The following is a 23,041-nucleotide window of genomic DNA, read 5'->3' on the forward strand; positions in this document are numbered from 1 at the left end:
GTCACACCTTGCCACACGCCACGACAATCTTGCCCTCCCTCAAACCGACCTCGGATCTCCCTTCATGATGAAGCTTACAATTCGGCACCCTAATAGTACAACATGCGGAAGCGGTGCTCACTGCACAAATAAATGACACGGAACATGAGGACGCGTGAAACTGATGGGATCCGCAGAGTTGCGGAAGGTGGACAAGACAGGTACGTGTAGAGGCGAAGACGGGCAGGGAGGCAGATAGCCCGGCGTGGGCTGGGAAAGGGAGAGGAGCATCCGAACAGATAAACCAGCGCAAGCGACGGGCACTGCGAGCATCCATTATGGGCTCCATATGGGCTCCATGGCTACCGCGATCGGAACGTCGGTGGATGGTCCCCAACTATGGTGCAGTGGGACGAGCGGACTACGTAGAGAGAATATTGGCAGGAGGCGTATTGGGAGTTACCACAGGTGTGTGCTCAGCGATCGGCGAAAGCGGCGGGGGAGTTCCCCGGGGAGAGGTCAGCGACAGGTGAGGTGCTGTTGCCGTTGCAGGGTCTCCCACCCGCAAGCTTGAAAGCGATGGGCCAGTTTTGGGGGATGAGGGTGCGATTGTTCTGGACCGGGAAGTGATTGGTGGATGTGACTGGGACATGGGTCTCGTATGACAGGGGGCGGGTATGTGGGCGATACGTCGGAGGTGGGGTATGGATGGTCTCGCGTGAGTACATGGAGATATCATCCTTGGTCCCTTTCTTGGAAGAGTCGGTAAGACGGCTGAACGTGTAGGAAAGGGTGCTGGTGGGAGAACTAGCGCCGCTGCGCCGGCGGCTGGATGCGAGAGCGGGCGAGAGAGGCTCCGCAGGTCGCCGCACAGTGCATGAGCGAAGGACCCTCATCCTCTTGCTATATACGCAACCCATGAGCGCGAATGCGCTCATAAATATGACTGTGCATAAGCGTACAAAGCAGAGAAGGACATGATATTATGAGCGAGTGACACAAAAGGAGGTGACTCATAACAACTCACAGCAAGCGGCAACGATTAAGGAAACGTCCCGTTCTGATAAACCGCCGTTCGTGCTCGAGGAAGAGCTCGAGGTTGTAAGGGGAGCCATGACTAGAAACCTAATAGTGACACTAAGGTCAGTCTTGGTCAAGCATGGCGACAAGGAATGGTGGACTCACGTATAGGGCAAGTAAAATAAACAAGCGAGGGAAGAGAGGGTACAGGCGTGTGTCGTGGAGTTGTACGTCCCGAAGGGGTGGGGGGCGGGAGAGGAGGTGAGGACATAGTCATGACTCGGGAAGGCAGCTATTTGTACGCAGCCCGTACACTACTTGATTGACCGCTCATGCAGCTTCTGGCGCCGTGACTTGGCTTGGAACGGTGCGTGTGGCGTGTGAGACCTGCAGAACCACCCCGTGTCGATACGACTCCGAACTCCGGCCGGTGGTCATGAACCTGTGAAGGCGCCGAGTCCGACATTCTTAACTGCTATCGCGAGGTCCGAGCGACCGATCCTAATATGGAGCAACATCAGTGGCATGTCCTAGGAAGGAACCACGCTTGACACATCCCTTGTGTTTGACGACTCAGCACCTTAATTCGATTACCGTATAGGATGCACCTCGAATGTCTTCCGAACAAGGTTCGCGGTGGGTAAAACACCTACCTGCACTCCTAGGCTAGCAGCTATGCTGCCGTAGGTTCGCCAAGACGATAGCGGCATGAGGCAAATGACAGCTCGGCATCTCGGCTGCGTTGTAGGATATGAAGGATATGAGTAACTCTGGTCTTCTAATCTGTACCCAAGTATGGCCTCACCTGTAATCAAAACTGATGTGGCTTAGTCCATCCAACAATGCCGGCGGGGGAGTCCTCCATGCCACAACCATGCTATCGGAGGTATGGCGCCATATATGGACGACCGTGTGGATTACGAGCGACAAAACAGATCACTGACGGAGATTTCGGCATGAAGGTGAGTTGGAGAACATCGACGACCAGACAATTGGAACGGGGTACCTTCCTCAGGCGCAGCGGGCCTGTTCCGAATGACTGGAGCCGGGCTTAGAACTCGAGCGTCACGCTCGTGGGTTTCCTAGGAGAGGTATGTGCAATATCACATCATGTGTTGTGCGTAGGAGGTAAAGGAAATCCAAGCAGGCGACTGTACCGCATAGGAACAATTCGGGGGTGTGCAGTTCCGGGCTTCTCCTCCATGTACTTGGCAGTTCATGCGGTGGCATAATCGTTCGCGCAGCTGATAGAACGGCTCTGTTATAATCAGCGCACAAGTGCCAACGAACGGCAAGTGGGGACACGCACCTCATAGAGAAATGGCATTGCAAGGCTGTGCAAATTGACGGGACATGGGGGCCTGGTCCATGGCCAAGTATTCTCATTAGCAATGTAAGGTCGGTGTCATGTTCAGGCACAAGGAAACGATTCAATCTGTATAGATCACTTGTTAGGATGTCGGGACAGAAGGCAACATCCGCTCATGTGACTGCCACTGACGGTCTACTCACTCGGAATGTGCGATTTGCCTATCCTGTAAGAGGAGACCGATCGACAGGTAGCAGTTCCGTTTAGAGGCCACAAGCATGGAAGAAAGGAATCATTGGCTGACTTCTGTCCACAGATGACCAAGACTTTCAAGACGGTAGTCGGATCTTCGACATTTTCAGCGGTCGAGGCCGAGGGACGTGGCACGTCACGGCGTTCTTAGTCGTCCACCTATGCAAAAACCCACTTGATGTGACATGAAAATGTTCCCAGTACTGCTTGGAGTCGAACAAGGCAGATGCAGAGCAGCATGTTCGTGGTCAGATGCCAAGAATCGATATGGTCCAAGTCGCCTCCAAGTTACCATGGTGCCCGGGCCGGTAGCCCCGGCAACTGCTAGCGCCGAAGCCAACTTGGCTTTACATGAAACCAAACTTCTCGATCCACTTCATTCACTGGCGGCCTCTTCCTCTTCCGCAGACTCTGAAGGCTCAACTATCTGTGAACACTGCCTGGGCCTCGCGCGTTTGAGCGCGGAGCTTCAGCTGACACTGTCAGAGCCTCGCCCGGTCCGACTCGGACACCATGTCACGAACCAAGATCCTCGGAGTCTATGCCGTACTGCCTTGTCAACGCCACATATCCAACAGTTGCGCACTGGTACTAGGTTCTAGTGCGGCGCACACATTCATTGAAGGTCTTCGAAGCTGCGGGCGGAGATAACGCCCCGAGAAATCCGTAATATACATAATCCTTGACCCCGGACCCCAGATTCTGATATTGCGATTTACTCCCCACCCTAGGAGCTTCACAGGTAAGACATGGTATTTCATATCAACAAAATCTATGGGATCTTGAGTATTATCTCCGGGCGCAGCATAATCATGTAAGTGCCTTCGTGCGCCGACCGCGACCCCGCCGGTACTCAACTTGAATTGATAGTGAATCTTTACTTCACTTCTCCAAGTGCGACCCCTGTTCGAAGGCAACTCTGCAACGTCGTTGGACCCTCGATTGCTACTATAAATTCTGTGTACTGCCATTCAGAAGCGTCTACGACACGTCATATTGCGCCCAGTGACTGTGCTCCTAATTTTCAGCCTCATCAGGGGGACATACTAAAAGGTCCGGTTAGTATTCCAAGTTCTCGACCCCATGACGTGACACAATCTGAATCTTTACAGTCCGCTTCTGCGGTCCTAGATCTACCGAATACCTATGTTCTAGCTTCAGATACAAGATTGAGTTCAATGGGCGGCATCAGCATTTGGACGACTCGCAGTCTCTCACCACTTCGTCGGGACTCAGGACACGGTGGCTTCAAGCTGGCACCGGCATCTCGTACCGGTACTCCAAAGGCCGCAGGTGTGTTGATCGCTTCGATTACCACACTCCTTGCCGACGACATTGTACTGATTGTGGCTATATAGGGCTCATCACGGTCACCACGAGTATGGAGAACCCAAATATGACGCCACAAGAGTGACAGTAGAGTCTGAGCGGTCAGGAAGCGCGATCTCAAGGGCCAACCAGCACCTGCGCGCGCCGACGCGCGCCTCCGACGATGTCACCAATTTCTGCCGTCATGCTGATTCCTGGCGGCATCACCCCCGCAGACACCGCAGGAATGCCATTAGGAACTCAAGCGCTTCGAGCATAGGTGCGCTTGTTCGTACATTCCGAACGTAGCGGCTGCGGGATCGGGGACCTCGGGCTTGTGCTTGCAATACGACGCCGACGGTGTTTACATGATGCGTGCAGACTTCCGCAGGGTGTTTGATACATCAAGTGCTTCAAACGGGGTCTCCAACGTTGACTGCAAACGCTATGCCCAGTCTCAGCCGCACGTTCTCAAGCCTGCACTTCCAGTCTGGGTAGGTTAAGATGCTGTCAATCGCAACACTAAAGTGAACTGTGTTGCCGTTAGACGACCACGTTGTGCGTTCCGCACCCTCATCCGTCCGAGTCACTGACGATGTACGTCGCTGCTCCTTACAAGGTTTGTCACCGAAATGTGTGATTCTGATCAAATCGCACTGACGCCCCTTTGATCTGTTGCATGTCCAGATTGTATCACCGGTCAACAGCTCTGTATCGAACTCAGGTACCGGTGGAACGATCAACCTACACGAGGAAATGACCGCCGGGGTAGTACGTAAAAGAGACTACTACGAAGCAATTTCTGCAACGGCGTCGCGACCCCCAGGATGTCCTGGTATGGAGCCGAGGAGCCTCCAGTAGAAGGTATAACTATTGTTTCGACTGGGACACGTGTATCATTCCAGGGTCCAGATGTATTCTCATGACCCCTACTATCACACCGTGAAAGAAACCTCGTCACCTTATTAGGAGCACTCGTCAGTTGAGCGGTGGTTGTTGCCGGCGCTCACCAGCTGTACAAGGCCAATTACACCCTCGCATCGCCCATTGACAGAGAAAGTCCCTGGACCCTGCGCTTCCAGGGGGCCCGAGGCACCATCGGGCTTACTGGTCCACCAAACCGTGCCCTTGCACCCTGCTACTCGGAATGTATGATTGCAATGCGAGCTCCCCCCACCATCTGCATTGCTAAAGGAAGGTTAACGATCCTGACTCCTACTTCTATTCATTTACGTACCTCGTGCTAGATAGCTCCAAGTTCCAACTACTCCGCTGGGAATGTGTGTTGATTAATGACGCACCGCCTCTCTTCTCCCGTCCAGGATACACGGACCGAACACAATATTGAGCTCCGAACTGGATCGGGAGGTGATAGAGGCCTGAGGCCTGAGGGTGAGGGCTCCGCCAGCGACGCTGATTTCGTAGTGTCGCCGCGGCCGCCACGGCCCGAAGCCAGCTTACCATATGCGGTATTCATACTGAACGCCAGGCTCGGTTCGGCAACAACGCGCGCACTTTGACTTGCAGATGGCACATCAGAAGTTCCCAAAATTGCTGTGCGCGCTGAGGCAGCGCCCCCAGCGCTCCACAGCGTAGCCAGCATTTCCGCAGGCCAGCAGCAATAAGCGCCAGAGGCTCCGAAACATACCTTCACGTTCACTCTGTCGACAGCATCTGTCCAGCAGGCACTTCAGGTAAATACATCAATTTTATTGACCTATAGGTATGCTCAGATCTATTCTTATGACATAGATCCCAATACAACAGCTCACATGAGGCCAGGATTCCCGGAATCTGGGTGCATTTGGGCGACCCATAGCGAGCGACAAACTACAGCTATGAACTAACGAGTTGGGAGTCTGGTAGAAGAGATGATATAAGGTGCGTGTGCCAAATTTCAGACGATTCGCTTCAGCCGTTCGCGCTTGGTGACTGGTGCAAGTCAGAGGCTCTGTCTTCAGCGCCCCCAGCATGCTCAGCGCGCTCAGTGCGCTCAGCAGTTTTGGGGACTTCTGATGCAGCAATGGGCAATGCGCGTGAGAAACATACGTGTGAACGTGTGCGAGATCAGGCTTAGCGATCTGCGTGTAGCGCTTCTTGTCGGCGGTCCTCAGGGTATCACAGAGGAATTGCGATCGAAGGTTCGAAGCATGCGTAAGTCAGTGGGACTCCTGCGGCTGAATGAGAATCAATCTCTGCAGTATCAGACGCTGTGAAACAGAGAGCGGGCGTCAAAAATATACTATTCGTTCCTTGTCTCCAGACTGTCGGGCTTCAGAAGTCGCTTGACGGGACGCCTACAGAGCCCGAGGATGCAAGATTACGACCACGGGCGAGTACGACATGAGAACTGAATGGTGTGGGGCTTATCTCCCCAGCTATCATGCTTGTAGCACCGCTCAGCGCGCCGGAAGTGCACAAGGTTGTCACTGGCTGCATCAGAGATTCTGGACTGCGGTGCTTGGAAAGCCTCTCGACGGAACGCACTGCTACTTGTATTCAATTGATACAGCTTCCGACTGCCCTCTTGATATAGACTTACCTGCCTGGTACTACCTGGAATGACCGGTATCATTCCTGGAGGGGCGGAGGTCTGAGACACTGACCGGAAGCAAGCGTAATCCAGGTTCTGTATCCCTCATACTGGCGGAGGAGAGCTTTCGGGAAATGAGAGAGGCAGCGCGTAAGCGTTGTCGACTTGTCACCGGGACCCCGGCCACCAAGACCCCATACCCCGCCCGACTCCCGAACCTTATATGGAATTCATACTGAACACCTATGTCGGGCTTCGGGGTCATACATATCCGCAACTAACATGATCCTCATGCCGCTGCGGGCTACAACGTGAGTGAGTTCCATCAACATCAGATAACTATTCTTTTGTAGATCACTTCCATTCCAGTAAACTGCGAGGCCGAAGAGTTTCTTCGTGGAATTAATCAGTCAACGAAAGCGCAAGCAACGCGGATAGTTGACAGTGGCGTTGCAAACATAAAACCCGGCGAGTAACACCTGATGGGGAGTAAATTACCAGCAGTTAAGTGCAGAAACCGATGGAGGCGATGAGTATGATCAGGATGACAGTAGGCTATGAGGAGAACCGGATGCTGGGAGGGTGCGCGCTGTCCAAAGAATGCAACTTCAAGATCCGCAGATGCAGATCCGACTGAGCCCTAATGAGGCTCCGAGTCCTACTACTCGTGGTTTATTTTTGAAGAACAGCTTTAGATGTCCGCAGGTGCAAATCTATCTTCTGGAACTCGGGAGGACCCTGAGGCACCTGCGCTAGTATGAGGCGGAACGTGTCTTCTGAGTGCCCTGGGACATGCTCCGATGTGTCCATTTAACGAGCCTTCGGTGTCTATAGGGCACCGTGATGGACTCATTCCGAGCGGCGCACCGTGGACCTAGCACGGCCTTCATATGACCTGTACCGACGCTCGCGCTTCGATCGGACGTTGTGGAATGTACCCCGGAACCTTCCGTACCATAATAAGATCGAAGTGAGCAAATACCAGCTTGCAAGACTTACCAGTCCGGGGACGCAGATCATGCAGTCCCCGCGTCATCCCAGTTGCTGATATGTGCCATTGAGGGCACGAGATCATATCATTGTTTCAGTCTGAGTCCTCCGGCGTTCCTTCTCGTCGGAAGGTATTACTGCAGGCGCATGTAGGGCCCGTCGTGGTGGACGATGAGAGAGAGACTTGACTGCATCAGCAGCAACTTAGGCGGGCTTGGGTCGATCACCGAGGTTGCGACCCCGATCACCGCACGCTGGACTTTCCATATCCGGGACTCTGTACTGAACGCCCAGTGGTAAGGTCGTCAGAAGGACCCTGGTCCGACTGACTGTAACTGAAACAAGTGTGTGTCAGTGAATTACCCGGTTCGTGACAACAGAGTTTGTGCCGCTCTTTTCGGGTGCAGTTCAACAGATCCAGTAATACCTAGTCGCAGCTGCTAGACATGGCTTTTTGAGAATCTCCGCGGTCACGTAACACGGCAACGCCAGGCATGTACCCACGCTACCGGGTAACCTGAGAACCGGAGGCAGTTATGTGTACCGGCTGTGAGACAGATGTTCTCTCGGAGTGCGATCTTTGATCGAGACGCCCTGTTAATAGGCCGACAGCGTCCAGAACACACGCCGCTGTACGTCAAGACTAACGCAGAAGTCGACGCCCTCTCCGACGCCACGCTGTTAACTTCTCCGCCTGCTTCCCATTGGCTCCAGACAACATTCACCCGGACCCAAGGTTTGCCGTTCGGACACTCGTGCCTCTGGCTCGAGCTCAACACGTCCCGATGCTAGTGCGTTACCGTCATCGGACTTCTGTGGTTCACCGTCATTGAACTTCTTATGGCGAGGACCATGTTTCGGGTCTCCAGTACTAGCGCCTCAATATTATGGTCCGACTCGCACGCGGAGAGAAGGTATATTGCAGATTGACGTCGGGTGCGCCCGTCTCTGCGACCGCAGCCCGAGACCACGCGAGATTGATTGTTCTGTGGAAGCAGAGGCCGTGCAAAATCGAATTTTCCATAGAAGAGATCATAGTCCCCGAGGCAGAGCCGGCAGATCCGCCACCTGGGTTGTGATTAGTGGCACATCATCAGGACCATGACCGTCCGTCTGGCCAACTGACCACTACGGATGCGGCGAGCGTACATCTGCAGTCCTTCTGAGTGTCGACCTCGGAAATCCTTCAGGATATGAATGTGCTCTGTATAGCAAGAAGTCCAGATAACAGTACACACAGCCAGAGACGTCAGCAGGAGCAAAGCGCGAAACAGGGCAGATACTGTAGCATGGTGACGTATTTCCAACAGTTACATAGCAGGACAAGAGCACTTCGACGTAGATAGAGTACAGTATGAGCAGCAGATCAGATTCATGTGCGACAAGCATGACAGCGGGACAAACAGACAAGAACGACGGGCAGAGGATGTCGATGAAGGCCGGGTTAGCATCGACGAGAAGGAAGGCTCATCGGCGATCGCGATTGAGGGAAGCGATGGGAGAGCCAGGTCGAATCGCGATGAAGTATGCCGGCGGTGGGAAGGAAGGTGTGGCATCCGCAGACTCGGCTCGAGCGGCAAAAGTGCCGGAGCCCGGCAGCCAAGACAAAGGAGGCGGCGCGGCACTTGCGGTGGTAGTGGGGAAGGCGGGCGAGGACAGTGCATGCGCGTACGTAGGTGGCGGAGAGGGAATGGGTATGCGGGACATGCTCAATCCTTCGCTTGTCTTGCGCCTGCTGAAGGGACAAAGCCGGCACCGTGACCTGTCGACGACGGGGGCTCCGCGACGCGGGGTGTATTGGGGAAGCCTGTCGGAGTTGCCGCCGGTGCGCCAGTTCCTGCGCGACACGAGCCGGAATCCGATGAATATGAAGATGAAGCCGACTGAAAGGGTTGGGAAGAGGGGGGGTAAGGCGGCGTCGGGGATGTGTACAAGCATCGAGCACGCACCTAGACAGCCCACCACAGAGACCATTAGCTTCGGGGTGAAATGGTTCTCCTCGTCTGCTCCTCCAGGGGTAAGGGGGACCGTCGTTGTCGTGGCTGAAGGCTCTGAAGACGACGAGCTCATGGTGGATGGATGCACCACTGCGTGCAAGAGGTCGGAGAGCTCTCAGACGATGGCGATAAGGAGGACAAGATTGCAGGGGGAGGTGGTAGTGCCCGAGGGTCACGCGGGGCGACTTGAGTATACTGTGAGGTGAAGGCCGGGGGGCTTATGCATGGCAGAGACGGACGGACGAGTTATATAGGGCGGGACAAAAGACCGTGCACTTGCGATCCGAGGCAGATCTCAGGACCCGTTCTATCATAACCTTAGTGTGGAAGCGCATGCAGGGCGTCTCAAAGCCTCGAGGCTCCGGCGAACGGCTCAAACGCTCAATCAGTATCAAACGTCATCTGTGTATTGAACCAAGACCACTCACCAGTCTGTACGGCGCTGTCTGCGTTTGTTGTCACTTGGAAATATCTGTCGAGCGACCTTCCTTGGGAGCTTGCAGACGGTGAATGCATGAGAAACAGCGCAAGCCAAGAGAAGAAGATGGCTAAGAGACAGGATCGAACCACCATGAAGCTATGAAGACGATGTTAGATCAGCAGCCAAGAGAAGTCTCGCGGCAGTTCTGCTGCGTAGGGCGTGCCGATGGAAAGTACTGCAGTCCCTCAGGGTCTGGTGAGGACTCATGGGAAGCTGACCGTGTGCGCAATACTACCAGGAGCAACGGATACTAGTAGCGAAGCGGCGACGACCGCGACGCTGACAAGGAAGGGCAGGTATATATGGCGTGCAGTCATAACGGTAAGTTTCCCGTTTGCAGAATCGCCGACATTCTACCCCGCCTCTCCGCATAAGTCGTGAACGGTGATTAGCTATAGGTTAAACTCGGTGCGCTTATGCTCATGGGCTCATGACCACGAAAATGATACGTACCTTGTAGACTACCAGAGTATCCGAAGGCTGCGAGAGGAGGAAGTTCCATGATCGAGCAACAATCGGAGGCTTAGCTAAGTGAAGCGCATCGAGATTTAGCGCTACTGCCTGCCGCGGTCGCGAGTCGCGACTCCCACTGAGTGAATCCTCGTTCCCTGAAGGCTTAATAGAGGCCGGCGTGCTGGAACACGCAGACTAGCTACTATGAATGCAGGCATACTCGTGAGGTGCGAACATACGTCTGGAGGTCTTCATCTCAACGCTCACGTCGTCACTTTTGCTCGTCAGGCTGGAGTCATGGCCATATGCATGACCGAAACTTCGTTGTGTGACCTCTTGGGATGGGGAAGCAAATCGAACACAGGATCATTTCGCAGCGGCAATTTGACCAACAAACCCCGGGGGACTAGTTCATGGCACAGGCTGACATGACATGAGGGTCCCTTGTCCAAACGGCAAGGCGTCCGGGCGAAGGACATGTACTTAGCTTCGCGCTGGTGGCCCGACGCCGATTGAGAGGTCGCTAAGATTTCCTCAACCATTCCCATGACTGATGTCGCAGACCGCAATCCATGATCGGGCCCATGATTCTGGGCAGTGTAACGCCGACTCGCTGGCCGACCATCGCCTTCTTCCCGAGACGTCACTTGGCAGGTGGGGCTGCACTGCTCAAACCCATGAGGCGCAAGGTGTAGTCTGCGAATTCCGTCAAGGGAACGCTTAGATAGGGTTTGCACGTTCACAAGAGACACGTTGTCCTTCCCTCGAGTTACCATAATCTTGACAATCTGCTGATGGTCGGCGCGCACCAGGGCCCGGAGCCAGAGTCAGCGCAGACTGGCGTTCCCACAAGGAGAGCACCGAAGGAATACATTGTACAGCACCACTCGACGTCACATAGCAACGCCCGAACTGTAATCGAGTGCTCCTGAGGGGCTTCTTTCGCGCTCGTCGAATCCATAACCGCCGAATGCAGCGTCAACCTGGCCACGTCTTCCCGCGAGTCGTAGGATCTTGATAATTGTCACCTCGGCCGGGGTCTGGTCGACGAGGAGGTACCACTGAAGCGCGGATTGTAGACATCGTTCCCGCGCAAAGTTGGGTATACAAGTTCGATGGGCACGAGGTCCTTCCCATCGAGCATGCGCCAGTCAGCGACGCCGAGCGGTGCAAGGGCCGCGGGACGTTGATCATACGAACGCACGACTGGAGCAGGCGGTCGGCGTCCTAGCAAGCTAATACGTGACGCGTGCCAGTGGCACGCATTGTCGGCCTGCCAGTCGATATGGGCGCTAAGCTCCCATATACCCATGCAACCTAGAACGCCTGGCTGGACACTGCGCCTGAGTATGCCGTTCGTCAGAAAGAGTCCATGTGACGCCGGGAGGCACTGACAGGATGATATGGTCGAAGACTTCGTGCCAGCGACTTGTTTTAACAGGCTCTCCATCTCAGCGGATGCCTGTCTTGATCATATCCGCGTCAACGAAGTCTTTCTCGACGCTCGGAAAGCGAACGAACTGGAATCCCTGTGTATCGAGCGTATGTAGCACTGGCCGTGCGGTCACGGACGCCGCGCACGATAGCACGCTGGGTGTCTGCATCGACGTTGCTCTTGAGAGCGGTGTCCGCGGCCGGCGCGGATCTTCCAGTGGCATGTTGACGTCGCGGAGGAGCCAGGGTGGCTGCAATAGACATGGGTTAGTGCCGTTCTGCCGATGAGTCTAAGGACGGCCTCACACGAACAGCTCCTTCAAAGCATTAGTCGCTGTCTTCGGAGCATAGCAGAGGCGTTTGACACAGTTGCCTTCCCTGTCTGGGATGCCTGCTTGGGTTAGCATGGTGTCAGCTGTTGGCGAACTCGGTCATCATGAAAATTTTAGGAACTCACTGAACTCACAACAAAGGGCAACTTCGCCTTGTCAGGACCGAGCTCTTCGCAGGGAGATCTGGAGATCCAAGGTCAGATCGCGCTCGCGTATGAGGATTCCAAGGACCCACCTGGTGATTGTCGGCACTATCGCTGGCGCCGTATACTAGGAGATTAGAACAGGAGATTAGACAAAGTGAGAACAAGTTGGTCAGCGCAGCAGACCCTTCACTAGGTGGGCGGTAACTGCGGCGCGGGACGCCCGACTCGGACGCGCCGCCACTTAGGGATCGCAGACCCGATTCACAACAGCGCCAAGATGTATCCTTCCAAAGATCCAAATTGAGGTGCAGTAAGCCTATCCAAAACATGTGCACGAATGAACAACGTAACAGCGTTGCCAGACGCACAACGCAGCAAGCAAGGAAACACAATTATAGCGAGTTCCTCGCTACTGATGTCCGTTCGGGCACCATCCCTTGCGGCGCCGCCTCCACGACCGAGTCGCACTCCGAGCCATCGACATCGGTATCGACCCACGCATCTCCCTCGCTCGCATCGCCCTCACTTGAAGCCAGAGACCTCCCCCGCAGGGGCGGAGAAGACAAGTCGATTTCCAGTGCGGGCCTGAGTGGGGACGGCTGCCGCATACTCGCAGCGACGATCCTTCCCTTGCCCTTCCCAAGCGTTATGGTTTCCGACCGTTCAATGGCCGCAGGTAAGACAAGGACCTGCGTGTTCGCGTCGTCGGCATCAGCATCAAAGACGCCAATGCCTCTCGCTGGCGCGCCACTCGTCGAAGGAACTGGGGTGTTGTCTCCGCCCGCCTGTCCCCGCCGCCTGGGTGTTGTGACCTTGACCTCATGCAGATGTGCGGTCCTCGCCCAGCGTTTTGCCGACTTTGGTACGGGGCCAATGCCGCCGAAGGCCAGGGCGATACCCCCTGAGCTCGAACGCTGGATCGCCGGGCGAGAGCCAGACGCATGGTGGGACGGGGAGGTGGGGATGCCTGGGCGATGGTGGACGAAGTGCCTATTCGTGGGCGTTCGGATCGATGTGGGCGTATGTGGGCGAGCAAGGGCCTTCTTGCTTGATCCACCCACGTGTGACCGTCGAGACCGGGGTAAATCGTCAGATTCAGAGGTCTGCCCTGCGACTGATGGGAACATGACCTCATTATCTGGTGGTGGGAACCGAAAATCAATATGAGCCGACGAGTTCCTTCCACATGCACGCACCTCGAGGATTTTGGATCACAGGAGGCGGAGGTGTGGAACTCCGCGTGCGAAGCCGGTTGACTAGCCCACCGCTCAAGCTCAGGGTCCGCCGACCCCACTCCCGCATGGACCCTGCAGTCCGAGCGCCAGGGGGATGAGCGTACTCCCCTCTCGATCCGCGGGTGAGCGCCATGAAAACGAGGACAGTGAGCAGGAGACACAGCTGTGCTATGCCGAGGCGCTTCTCCAGTACCACCTATCGGCCAAGTCAGTGCATCATATGGGCTGAACGGCGGAGTGGGGCGACTAACCTCATCGGTCAGATAATTGACCCTGTGGAGAAGCTCGCGCTGCTCGTCTTCAAGCCGCCGAGTTTGCTTCTCTAGTTCAACGTAAGAACGCTGGTAGAGCTGAGCCTGTGCCTTGCCCTGGTGGTCTGCGTCAGTACCATCTTAAGATGATATTGGACGCGTGAACTCACTATGCCTTCAAGCCGCCCAATATCTTCGGTCAGCCGTCGGAGGACCTCGCGCATACCAGCAGTCTGCTCCTCGACATAGCGAGCATAAAGCGTGGTGTTGGCCTCAAGCGCCGTGAGTCGATTCATGATCGTGCGATAGATAGATTCACCGCCAGTAGAGACGGGTGGGGCTGGAGGGGGCACATGAGAAGGGGAGAGCGTGGAAAGAGCAGAGGCGTTGGGCGTCGCGGCGGACGAGCGGGTGGTTGGCGAAGAGTGAGGATGCGCATGCGAAATAGAATCCGAGTGGGTGTCAATAAATATGGATGTTGAGTGATTGTCAGAGACCGTGGAGTGAGCGTGCGACGAGGTCGATAATGATACATGCGTATTGTACAGATGGTCGGTATGTGGTCGTGCTGAGTCGTAGGTTGCGTCTTCGCTGGCAGCCTTGGCGGGAGGCATAACCTCTTGCCCTTGCAGTGTCGCAGCGTCCAGGGTTTTTGGTATATCGATAATATTGGAGGAAGTGTAGATATCGTATTGCAGAGAGTCGAGAATGTCCGAAGTGACAGGTATACCGGAAGATGAGGAGTCGTCGCTTGTGACGATAGTTTGAGAGATAACATCCGCGTCGTCGCTGTGGATGACTGGTGTGTGCGCGGGTGTAGGAGGGTCAGCGACAACTTCGACTGGAGGGCTGGCCTCTTCAGCGGATCGCTTCGCACGACTCTCAGCTTCCCACGTCTCCCACTGCCATGCGTCGAGGTGTGTGAGGCCATAAACGCGGAGCAGAGAGACAGGACAATAGTATTCGCTACCATAATGCGAGTGGAAATCGATGCGGATGTAGCGGTAGAAGTCGCGTAGGGTTGGCGGCGGATGGAACGACTGTGGAAGATAGATGTCAGTGTCATTTCTACCAATCCCAACCATGCAAAACAGTGCGATTATGGGGTATCCCGAATGGATCTGCATGTAACGTGAACACACCACGTAGATGCAAACGTGGAACTTTTCAGCTGTGAAGCAGAGGGGTTGAAACTATTGTACAAACAATGGACAATCGCAATGGCAGTGGAAAGCTCATAGGAGATCTGGAGGAAGCAACTGGGGAAGTGAACCAGGTGATATGTAGATATGTAGTGAGGCCAGGGCTCGTTCACACCGCCATGAGCCTCTTTGGCCTCTACACACGAAGATGAATGGAATAAGAGGAAGCGCATTATATTCAAGAAGATAGGATACTCTGACAGCACTAGGCATACGGAGAAAATCGAGCAAGAATCATTGTACTCACCTGCACGCCACGAACATTCCTCGCCCGATACGTCCCGGCAGGCGTCCACTCCTCCGGCTTCGTCGTGTACGTCTTTGACACACTGACCGAGAAGTCCTTGAACACCCCGCTGAAGAACTCGTAGTTCGCCAGCTGGACGGTATCGATCCGGATGTCCTCGCACAGCTCGACAATGACGTATTGATTCTTTTCGGAGCACGGGCTGAGCATGTACCGGTCCTTCTTCGAGGAGAGGATTGATGAAGCGGACTTGGAGGATTTGTGGGCTGCATGAACCCGCGCGGAACAGTCGAGCGAGGCGTAGTTGAAACGGTCGGTGATGGGGATGCGGAAGTGCGGCTCCAGACGCTCCTCCGGCCCGCTGCCCTCTTGTACGTCCAAAGCTGGCGACCCCTGCGCTTGCGGGGTGTGGGAGGTGTCTGCAGGGATGGTAGACTCAGAGAAGTTCTCCGCGCGGACTGATACTGGTGGTGTCGTCTGCTGTTCCTTCGCTTCCGACAGTCGTTTAGCCTTCCAGTCCTCGAAGGACAGAAGGATGTCGTCGTCTGCGGCAGGTTCAAGAGGCGCAAGGGGCCTCAGGCAGCACACCGGCTCCTCGGGCTGCTTGGGAGCTTGCACCACGATGTCATGAAAGGGATCGTTGGGTGTCGTCAGCGCCGTGAGTGCTGGCGAGGCCAGGAGGAGGGCAAGCAGGGACGTCGGAAGCAACGAGAACATCGTCCTCCTCGCTGTCTTCGTTGACGGCCGCCACGTCGGTAGAATGGTAGAAGTAGATGAGGGAAAAGTTGTAAGAAAGGCGCGACTGACGAGCTCCCCCGACTCGCTGTCCCACTGCCCTACGCGTTATCTTATCTCGGAGTAAGCGCTGAAGCCACGTCAGATCTAAGAACGCAGCCCAACGGCACACACTGACAGTATGCATGTACTACAGCCTTGAAAGATATCGCCGAAACCGAGGTGGTATTATATGTACCGTACAGCACATGACTATAGAAACGGAAAGCACTTGTTGATGTGCAGCGAAGGTTCCTCGCGAAAGGATGGTATGCAGCGTCGGGAATGGCCCATGTAGAGCATATGCTCCCGCCTTGGCCGCAGTCTGGGTCGTACTCGAACCATTTATGCGGAGCACTATGGAAGAAGTCAGTGATATGTCTTAAGAACGCATATGCCTTACTCACAACGCCAGCGACGTCTCCCGCCCGTGAGTTCATGATGAGCGCGACAATAAGACCGTACAGACCCAAGACTTCGGCGAAAATGAGAATGAGGATCTAGAGTAGGCCAGTTAGGTGTGCGCGGATACAGGGCAAGCTGGGTGGACGCACCATTCCAACGAACAGACGCGGCTGCTGCGCGGTTCCCCGTACACCAGCGTCTCCGACGATACCAATGGCGAAACCAGCAGCAAGACCAGCGAGACCGACCGAGAGACCGGCACCGAGCTGAACGAAGCCTTGGAAGAGCGACATCTCCATCGTCACTACCCATCCATGAGTATATGCGTGAGTATATGAAAGCAGAAAAGCACGTACAGTTGCCGGAAATGAGGACGGACACGACGAGACCGTAGATCTTGTACGACCGACGTCAACAACTCGACGTTTCATACTTCGTGGGAGATACTCACAGCAATGATACCAGCCATGATAACGGGGATGACACACCTCATCATGAGGTCGGGGCGGAGGACGGACATGGCAGAGATACCAACTCCTGACTTTGCGGTACCATAGCTGTCATACCAATCAGACTCTTGTTGCTGTCCACGGATACGTTCTGCTTACCTAGCACCAATGGCTACACAATATGCACAGTGAGCACACTCAAAGCGCGCTTTAGGACAAGAAACTCACAAGTGAAGACGATTGCGCTGGTGCAGCCCTGAATGCGGGGGTATGCGTCATGAACCACAAGGAACGAACATGGCGGTAGAACTGCGGCGACTCACCATGGCACCGAAGAAGGGCGCGTAGACGGGGCAAAGCTCAGACATAACGACGAGAAGGACAGGAGTTGGACGACGTGAAGGACGTGTGTGCGAGTGAGCTCGACGAGGTGGACGTTGCGGAGGACGTCAACGACGAGTCGACGACCGCCAAGCTGGGCGGACATCGGCATGTGCCGAGTCGCCGCCTCATCTTTAAACTCAGAAGCGCGTGCCTATCGAATTAAACGCCGTCCCGCGCCCAAGTTCTCCGCTGTTCTCCGTGTACCAGTTCCGGGATTCTATAGTACGAGATGCGTACTTCTTTGCGAGCTCGGCCGTGTACCCAACGCATGGTACGTTGGCCCTCTCCAGGTCTCCTTCAAATACGTTCGCACCGCCGAATCGTCACGGTGTGTATACGCACTACCTCGCACCTCCATCGTCAACAAGCAGGACCTGTCTGGATGCATGCCCCACGACCCATCCACTTATTCTAGGCTGTCGACGTCCCGCGCTTGGTAAATTTCCCGTCAAAGCGGTTCGTGTTCGGTAGTAACGATCTCCACCGGTGAGCGTGTCCATCACAACCCCGGTGATTAGAGGACTAGGTACATGGATTGCATACCTGCTGCTTCAGTTTAATGTTCTGAGAGAGCATGGAATACAGTAGTTGCTTGACCTTATATCAAGTACGCAAACCAGTGACTCTCTCTGTACTGCAACCTCGGCCCCATCGTCCTATGTCTCGTCTTCTCTGCATTACTTTTATAATGCTGTATTGTGCTTGGTCCTCAGTTCCTTGCAATTGAGCGTGGTGCATGAACGTTGTTGCCCCTGGGCGGGAGAGATTCACTCTGGGCGCCTGAATTGCCATTCTGGGCGATAGGATACTAACCATCCATTTTGACTTGGCTTCGCATCACCAGCATATGGCTTAGTCAATGCACTACTCAGAGCTCAGATTGATTCGTGACGGGAGAAATGTTACATATACATCAGCACTGTCACCGCCGAAGCCCCAACACTAGGACTCGTAGCCGTCGCTGGTCCGAACCGTTCACTCGAAGATATCAGTGGCGTAGCGACCCTCCATGATCTGGTCGAAGATTGCTACAGCTTGCACTTCGTCAGTCGGCTTCCGCTCCTTGATGTAGTCCACGATAGCTTGCTTCACCCCTGCGGCAATCTTGCCGGCACCGCAGACGTAGAACTGCAGACACGTTAGTGCTGCCCGTCATCGATTGCGCCGAGGACGCGTACCTTGGCACCTTCGTCGAAAGCCTTGGCAACAAGTTCCTTGTCGTGACGGATGCGGCTGACAATATCGCTTAGCTCATGATCTGTTCAAGAGAGGAATGGTTACTCACTCTTGGACGTAGCGGCAGTTCTCCGAGTCCGTCGAGGAGCGGGAGAAGGCCGGCCGGATGTCGACGATCCCAAGCTCGCGCCACTCCTTCATATCGCTATCGCCGTACAGGAGGTCCTCCCGCGGCGAGCGGCACCCGAAGAACAGCAGGCTCTTCGCGACATCACGGCCAGCAAGCTTCTGCATCGCCCGCTCCTGCAGGAAGCCGCGCATCGGGGCAAGGCCAGACCCGGCGCAGATCATGACGAGCGGGGTAGATAGGTCACTCGGCGGGTGGAACGCCGCGTTCGAAGCGCGCACGGCAAGTTGCACCTTGTCGCCGGGACGGAGGCCAGCGAGGAAGGTGGATGCGACACCAAGGAAGGGCTCATCGCGCCCGGAGAGCGCAGGAGCGTCAACGACGCTGAGAGTGAGCGAGACGCGCTCCGGATTCCACAGCGGAGAGGACGAGATGGAGTACTGGCGAATGCGCATAGAGGGGAGCATCTCCAAGAAAGTCGACAAGGACACCTCGATGTCCTTGTTCTCCTCGAGGACGTCGAGGACGCTGAGGCGCTTCTTGAAGACCTTCTCAGAGTAGTCAGACGATAGGTCCTTCAAAGCTTGAGTTGAGGTAGCGGAGTTCTTGGCCGAGAGGAGAACTTCAAGGTCCCGAGTGGTTGCTGGTTGTTGCAACTCAACGTAACCGCTGAGCAGATTGTAGATGCTAATCGGCTTCTTGACCGGTAGGGAGGTCGGACCCACGGAGTTGATCTCGATCTACGCAGCATTGGAAGTGGTCAGTATCGTGTCAAATCGGGACTCAGCAGACTCACCTCTTGCTCAGCTGAGAGTCCAAGTCGCACAATGGCTCTGCGAACTACTTGGTCGGGGTTGACAGGCAGACTATGACGATGGCTCAGTAACGGCGCAGACCGTTAATCGGAGAGGGATACTCACATAGCAAGGTAGTCGCCAGCCCTGTAAGTCATGCCCTTCGGAAGATCAAACTCTGTGTCGGTAATCAGTACCGTGCACCCGATAGTCGAATAGTAGCCATGGCTTACCTATGTGACGCTTGACGGGAGCCCCAGGAGCGGTCAGAACCTTATTCTCGACTACCGTACCAAGCGCAGCGTCCTTCTGACGCAAGATCTCAGCACGTTCTGTACCAGCAGAGACGGTCTTGATTTCGAGTCCATCTGTACCGGTCTTGGAAGTGGTACCGAATTCCTGCATGACGAGCGATCAGGTGTTATCCAGAAGCACTTCTTGTGATAATTGTACTCACCAGTCCGAGCTTCTCCCAAACCGTCTTCTCCCACATGTCAAAAGTCTCAAAGAACTCGGCCGCAGCCGCGTCGCCCTGGCCACGATCGACAAGGCGCGTCGCGCCATGCTCGCCGAGCAGGCGGTCTATGAGCGTCGGAATGCGCTGGTAGGTGTTGACCCAGTCCTTGTTACCGCAACCGAAGACAGCGTACTTGATACCCGAGAAGGCGTTGTCCTTGACATTCTCAAGCCATTCGACAAAGTGTTTCGCGTTGTCGGCAGGCTGGCCCTCGAAGGATGCGGTGACGATCAAAACCGGGCCGTCCTTTGGCAGATGAGAAGTAGCCGAGTCCAAGGTGCCGAGAGAGGCACGGAAACCTGCGTGCCAGTCAGTTCTCGCCACTTCGGTGACACAGACAGTAACGTACCATGGGAAGCTGCTGCAGAAGCCAGGCGCTGCGCAAACGCCTCGGAGTTACCCGTGTTCGAGCCATACAAGACATATAGTGGGTGCAGGCTGGCGGCGTCGCCTGAAACTGTGGCACCGCTGGAGGCTTGCTCAGGAGCGGGATTCGAGGTGAGAAGCGTTGATGATGGAATGGCGAGCAGACGAGGTTTATCCTTGCGGGGATGCGCGTGAATATAGAAGTTGTGCGGCTTGATCGTGAGTGTCTGCTTTAGCTCGAGCTCGTACGTTGGGTCGTGCATGACGAGGTCGAAGCGCTGTATTATGGTGACAAGCGCCATTTGAGCTTCTTGCCAGGCAAACGGACGTCCCTGCAGTGGATGCAATTAACATCATTTACATACTCGGAGGCTTGTGTGAACTTACGATGCAACCTCGCATGCCGTATCCGAATGGCTGCCAAGCGTTTGGCTGGACACAGACGTTCAGACTCTCATAAGGAACGATATGACACTGCGGTACTCACAGGAAGAGCCTTGAACTTGCCGTCCAACATGCGTTCGGGACGGAACTTGTCCGCCTGCCCATCCAATGGATGTCAGCCATTTCGTGACCAAAGTGAAAGTAAAATCACATACATCCTCACCCCAAACTTTCGGGTCCTTGTGTGCGGTATATATGCCGACTATGATTGTGACATCCTTTTCGACTGGGTACTTACCACCGAGCACGGTGTCTTCGACAGGCGTAACAGTCCGGATGGGAGCAGTGGGACCAAGGCGCAGACTCTCCCGCATGACAGCTGTATGAGCAGGATCACAGTGAGGGCATGATCTCGAGCACTCCCAATGATCATACTTACCAAGGAGGTAAGGGAATTTGTTGACATCGTGAACACCCATAGGGCGGTCGCCGAGCTTCGTGTCGACCTCCTCGCGCAACTTGCGCATCGCCTCGGGGTTCTTCAAGAGGAAGTAGAGCGTGAACGTGAGCATGCCTACGAAGAAGAGTTCAGCCAAATGTTCGTCTGCGATCATGACACGCCTTTCAACCGCTAACCTGAAGTGGTCTCGTGACCTGCGCAAAAGACTTTAGTCAATTCACGAGCCTGGAACATTCCGACATTTCAACTCACCAGCGATGAGGAAAGTCAGGAGCTACAAAGTCATGATCAGTACGGGGCTTATAGCCTTAAACAATCAGGCTCACATTCTGCTTGATATTCGTATCCGTAAGCCCCAGACCTGTTTCCTTGTCACGGCCGGTCAGCATGACCTGGACAAGGTCGGGCTTCGCCGGCGGGTGAGCGCGATGTTCTTCGAGAACTGTAGGCGAAGACGGTGAGTAACAATCTCAAGGACACAACCCTCGCAACGATGGGAACTCACTGTCGCTGACAAGCTCGCCCATGATGCGCTGGTCCTCTTCGTACTTGGCGTTGGTGCCGGGCATCATGGCCTGAACAAGAGTCAGGCGATTGGCACGAAGACCGCTCTCGATGAGGAAGTCCGTCATCGCAGTGGCGAACTGGTGCGGCTCGTCCTGCATAGATCATACCGTTAGCTCAGAACGCAGAGTAGAGGCGCATGACATATTACCCGGTAGAACGAGTTGAGGCTACATCCGGTGAGCTGTTATCAGCGAAGGAGGCGCAATGTAGAGGTATGAACACTGCGCACCGATATGACATCGCGCAGAGGCAAATAGCGTCTAGGGTCAAGCGAGTGAAGTCAGCAGCAGGATCGATCATCTCGCGCGCCCCGAAGCTACGGCGGCGGAACGTCAGCGCGAGGCGATCGGTATGGTAGGGAATACGCACCGCTCCCACTTGAGGACGAGCTGAGAAATCACGTCCATCATATCGTCGAACATATTGTTTACGTTCGCAGTGCCGAAGCAGGGCATGAGAAGGCGGTCTAGGGCACATGTGAGACGACGGGCAGAGGTTTGTGTTGAGGGACATACGGGCGATCCCCCAGTTCGGCTCCTCTGGACCATAGGCCTGTGACAATCATGAGAGACGTGACAATGCGCTGGCGATGACAGCACACGCACCGTGAAAAGACCATCTCCGGCGGCGTTGCGGACTTCCTTCAAGCCCGCACTGACCTTCTTCTTGAAACGTTTCTCGTCGGAGACTTCGTTGACTAGGTCGCGAGAGGAAATAAAGACGCTCTTGTTGCCTGGGAGAACAGATCGCTCAACGTTCAGAGAGGGAGGTACGACGTGGAGAGCTAGGGGAATGGAGGCCCACCGAAGATAGAAAGCTGGTATATCTCGCCATACTGCTGGGCAAGTAGGTCGAAGGACTTGATGGGTAGATCCCTATCAAGTTTAGTGACATGGCCGAGGAACGGCACGGCAGGAGGACTGGGGATGGGGGAGGTCATCGATACGAGGTGAGAGATACTGAGTGAAAAGAGATGATTGAGCGGCGGTAGAAGTCGTTGGTAGAGATTGGGGGACCTCCTAGTGCGTTATATACGGCATCTTGGTTCGGAGGCGCTCCCATAGGAACCCACCCTCTCGGATACTGGATAAAGTTGGGCGCACAAGACGTGGGCTCCTTGACTTTGCACGATGACCGCCAGCGCGCAGCCGACGTGGAGATGCGACAGGATAGAAGCCTAGATGGTTACGTGTCCACCTGAAGGCAGATCAACTCCCTCACTTGGCGCGGTCTGTCTACGTACCGACCGACGGCACAGGACGGGAAGGCTGTAGAGCAATAAAGTGTTCATCCGGCTACGCTCCGCTGCAGTAGCCGGTTGGCAACACCGTTCCGTACAAAGGATCCGGTACCCGTGATCTGCGGAATGTGAACCGGTGATGGGATGAGTCCGATAGTTGGTATTCAGCAAGTATAGTCAGCGCACCGACATGTATTCTGCGACTCCTGGTGGAGCATGATGATCATAT

At 55.1% G+C, this 23,041-nt stretch overlaps 6 protein-coding genes across 6 annotated transcripts; all 6 read right to left on the bottom strand.

Moving 5' to 3' along the window:
- Positions 1 to 8,411: 8,411 nt before the first annotated feature.
- Positions 8,412 to 9,870, bottom strand: L226DRAFT_615415 (uncharacterized protein). The gene is made up of 3 exons (XM_067686767.1): positions 9,817 to 9,870; positions 9,341 to 9,760; positions 8,412 to 9,274 (listed from the first exon to the last, which is right to left on the bottom strand). The coding sequence occupies exons 2-3, from the start codon at positions 9,459 to 9,461 to the stop codon at positions 8,859 to 8,861; spliced, it is 537 nt and encodes a 178-aa protein (XP_067532241.1). The 5' UTR covers positions 9,462 to 9,760; positions 9,817 to 9,870; the 3' UTR covers positions 8,412 to 8,858.
- Positions 9,871 to 11,243: 1,373 nt separating this feature from the next.
- L226DRAFT_537938 (uncharacterized protein) lies at positions 11,244 to 11,984 on the bottom strand. The gene is made up of 3 exons (XM_067681403.1): positions 11,844 to 11,984; positions 11,718 to 11,788; positions 11,244 to 11,665 (listed from the first exon to the last, which is right to left on the bottom strand). The coding sequence occupies exon 3, from the start codon at positions 11,632 to 11,634 to the stop codon at positions 11,347 to 11,349; it is 288 nt and encodes a 95-aa protein (XP_067532242.1). The 5' UTR covers positions 11,635 to 11,665; positions 11,718 to 11,788; positions 11,844 to 11,984; the 3' UTR covers positions 11,244 to 11,346.
- On the bottom strand, positions 11,649 to 12,150 carry L226DRAFT_537939 (uncharacterized protein). Its single transcript, XM_067681404.1, has 3 exons — positions 12,063 to 12,150; positions 11,718 to 12,007; positions 11,649 to 11,665 (listed from the first exon to the last, which is right to left on the bottom strand). The coding sequence occupies exon 2, from the start codon at positions 11,978 to 11,980 to the stop codon at positions 11,774 to 11,776; it is 207 nt and encodes a 68-aa protein (XP_067532243.1). The 5' UTR covers positions 11,981 to 12,007; positions 12,063 to 12,150; the 3' UTR covers positions 11,649 to 11,665; positions 11,718 to 11,773.
- Positions 12,151 to 12,515: 365 nt separating this feature from the next.
- L226DRAFT_537941 (uncharacterized protein) lies at positions 12,516 to 15,954 on the bottom strand. Its single transcript, XM_067681405.1, has 5 exons — positions 15,170 to 15,954; positions 13,891 to 14,760; positions 13,721 to 13,837; positions 13,431 to 13,665; positions 12,516 to 13,372 (listed from the first exon to the last, which is right to left on the bottom strand). The coding sequence occupies exons 1-5, from the start codon at positions 15,884 to 15,886 to the stop codon at positions 12,627 to 12,629; spliced, it is 2,685 nt and encodes an 894-aa protein (XP_067532244.1). The 5' UTR covers positions 15,887 to 15,954; the 3' UTR covers positions 12,516 to 12,626.
- A 142-nt stretch (positions 15,955 to 16,096) lies between these two features.
- L226DRAFT_491480 (V-type ATPase) lies at positions 16,097 to 17,165 on the bottom strand (the record flags this gene model as incomplete). The annotated part of the gene is made up of 8 exons (XM_067677358.1): positions 16,097 to 16,300; positions 16,351 to 16,443; positions 16,498 to 16,652; positions 16,705 to 16,744; positions 16,800 to 16,905; positions 16,957 to 16,969; positions 17,026 to 17,053; positions 17,121 to 17,165. 8 exons carry the CDS (start codon positions 17,163 to 17,165, stop codon positions 16,289 to 16,291), a joined length of 492 nt encoding a protein of 163 aa, XP_067532245.1. The 3' UTR covers positions 16,097 to 16,288.
- An 877-nt stretch (positions 17,166 to 18,042) lies between these two features.
- On the bottom strand, positions 18,043 to 22,844 carry L226DRAFT_491483 (cytochrome P450). The gene is made up of 22 exons (XM_067677359.1): positions 22,377 to 22,844; positions 22,178 to 22,305; positions 22,088 to 22,124; positions 21,942 to 22,038; positions 21,802 to 21,888; positions 21,721 to 21,739; positions 21,511 to 21,664; positions 21,332 to 21,447; positions 21,258 to 21,279; positions 21,182 to 21,199; positions 20,985 to 21,119; positions 20,761 to 20,924; positions 20,649 to 20,702; positions 20,549 to 20,593; positions 20,145 to 20,493; positions 19,736 to 20,094; positions 19,512 to 19,677; positions 19,405 to 19,456; positions 19,281 to 19,350; positions 18,467 to 19,224; positions 18,360 to 18,414; positions 18,043 to 18,309 (listed from the first exon to the last, which is right to left on the bottom strand). Exons 1-22 carry the CDS (start codon positions 22,510 to 22,512, stop codon positions 18,157 to 18,159), a joined length of 3,174 nt encoding a protein of 1,057 aa, XP_067532246.1. The 5' UTR covers positions 22,513 to 22,844; the 3' UTR covers positions 18,043 to 18,156.
- Between the last annotated feature and the right edge of the window lie 197 nt (positions 22,845 to 23,041).

Source organism: Lentinus tigrinus (genome assembly GCF_003813185.1).
Source record: "Lentinus tigrinus ALCF2SS1-7 unplaced genomic scaffold L226scaffold_28, whole genome shotgun sequence".
Lineage (NCBI taxonomy): Eukaryota > Fungi > Basidiomycota > Agaricomycetes > Polyporales > Polyporaceae > Lentinus > Lentinus tigrinus.

What these genes read in the sequence shown, in the direction of transcription:
- L226DRAFT_615415 (XM_067686767.1), bottom strand. Translation starts at nt 9,461, where the DNA reads ATGAGCTCGTCGTCTTCAGAGCCTTCAGCCACGACAACGACGGTCCCC. An exon ending in CTCTGTGGTGGGCTGTCTAG is followed by an intron (nt 9,275 to 9,340) that starts GTGCGTGCTCGA and finishes CAACCCTTTCAG; the next exon opens with TCGGCTTCATCTTCATATTC.
- L226DRAFT_537938 (XM_067681403.1), bottom strand. Translation starts at nt 11,634, where the DNA reads ATGGGTATATGGGAGCTTAGCGCCCATATCGACTGGCAGGCCGACAAT.
- L226DRAFT_537939 (XM_067681404.1), bottom strand. Translation starts at nt 11,980, where the DNA reads ATGCCACTGGAAGATCCGCGCCGGCCGCGGACACCGCTCTCAAGAGCA.
- L226DRAFT_537941 (XM_067681405.1), bottom strand. Translation starts at nt 15,886, where the DNA reads ATGTTCTCGTTGCTTCCGACGTCCCTGCTTGCCCTCCTCCTGGCCTCG. An exon ending in TCAATTATCTGACCGATGAG is followed by an intron (nt 13,666 to 13,720) that starts GTTAGTCGCCCC and finishes CTTGGCCGATAG; the next exon opens with GTGGTACTGGAGAAGCGCCT. An exon ending in TGTGATCCAAAATCCTCGAG is followed by an intron (nt 13,373 to 13,430) that starts GTGCGTGCATGT and finishes TCCCACCACCAG; the next exon opens with ATAATGAGGTCATGTTCCCA.
- L226DRAFT_491483 (XM_067677359.1), bottom strand. Translation starts at nt 22,512, where the DNA reads ATGACCTCCCCCATCCCCAGTCCTCCTGCCGTGCCGTTCCTCGGCCAT. An exon ending in CAAATTCCCTTACCTCCTTG is followed by an intron (nt 20,925 to 20,984) that starts GTAAGTATGATC and finishes CTGCTCATACAG; the next exon opens with CTGTCATGCGGGAGAGTCTG. An exon ending in GCAAGTTCAAGGCTCTTCCT is followed by an intron (nt 20,594 to 20,648) that starts GTGAGTACCGCA and finishes GTCTGTGTCCAG; the next exon opens with CCAAACGCTTGGCAGCCATT.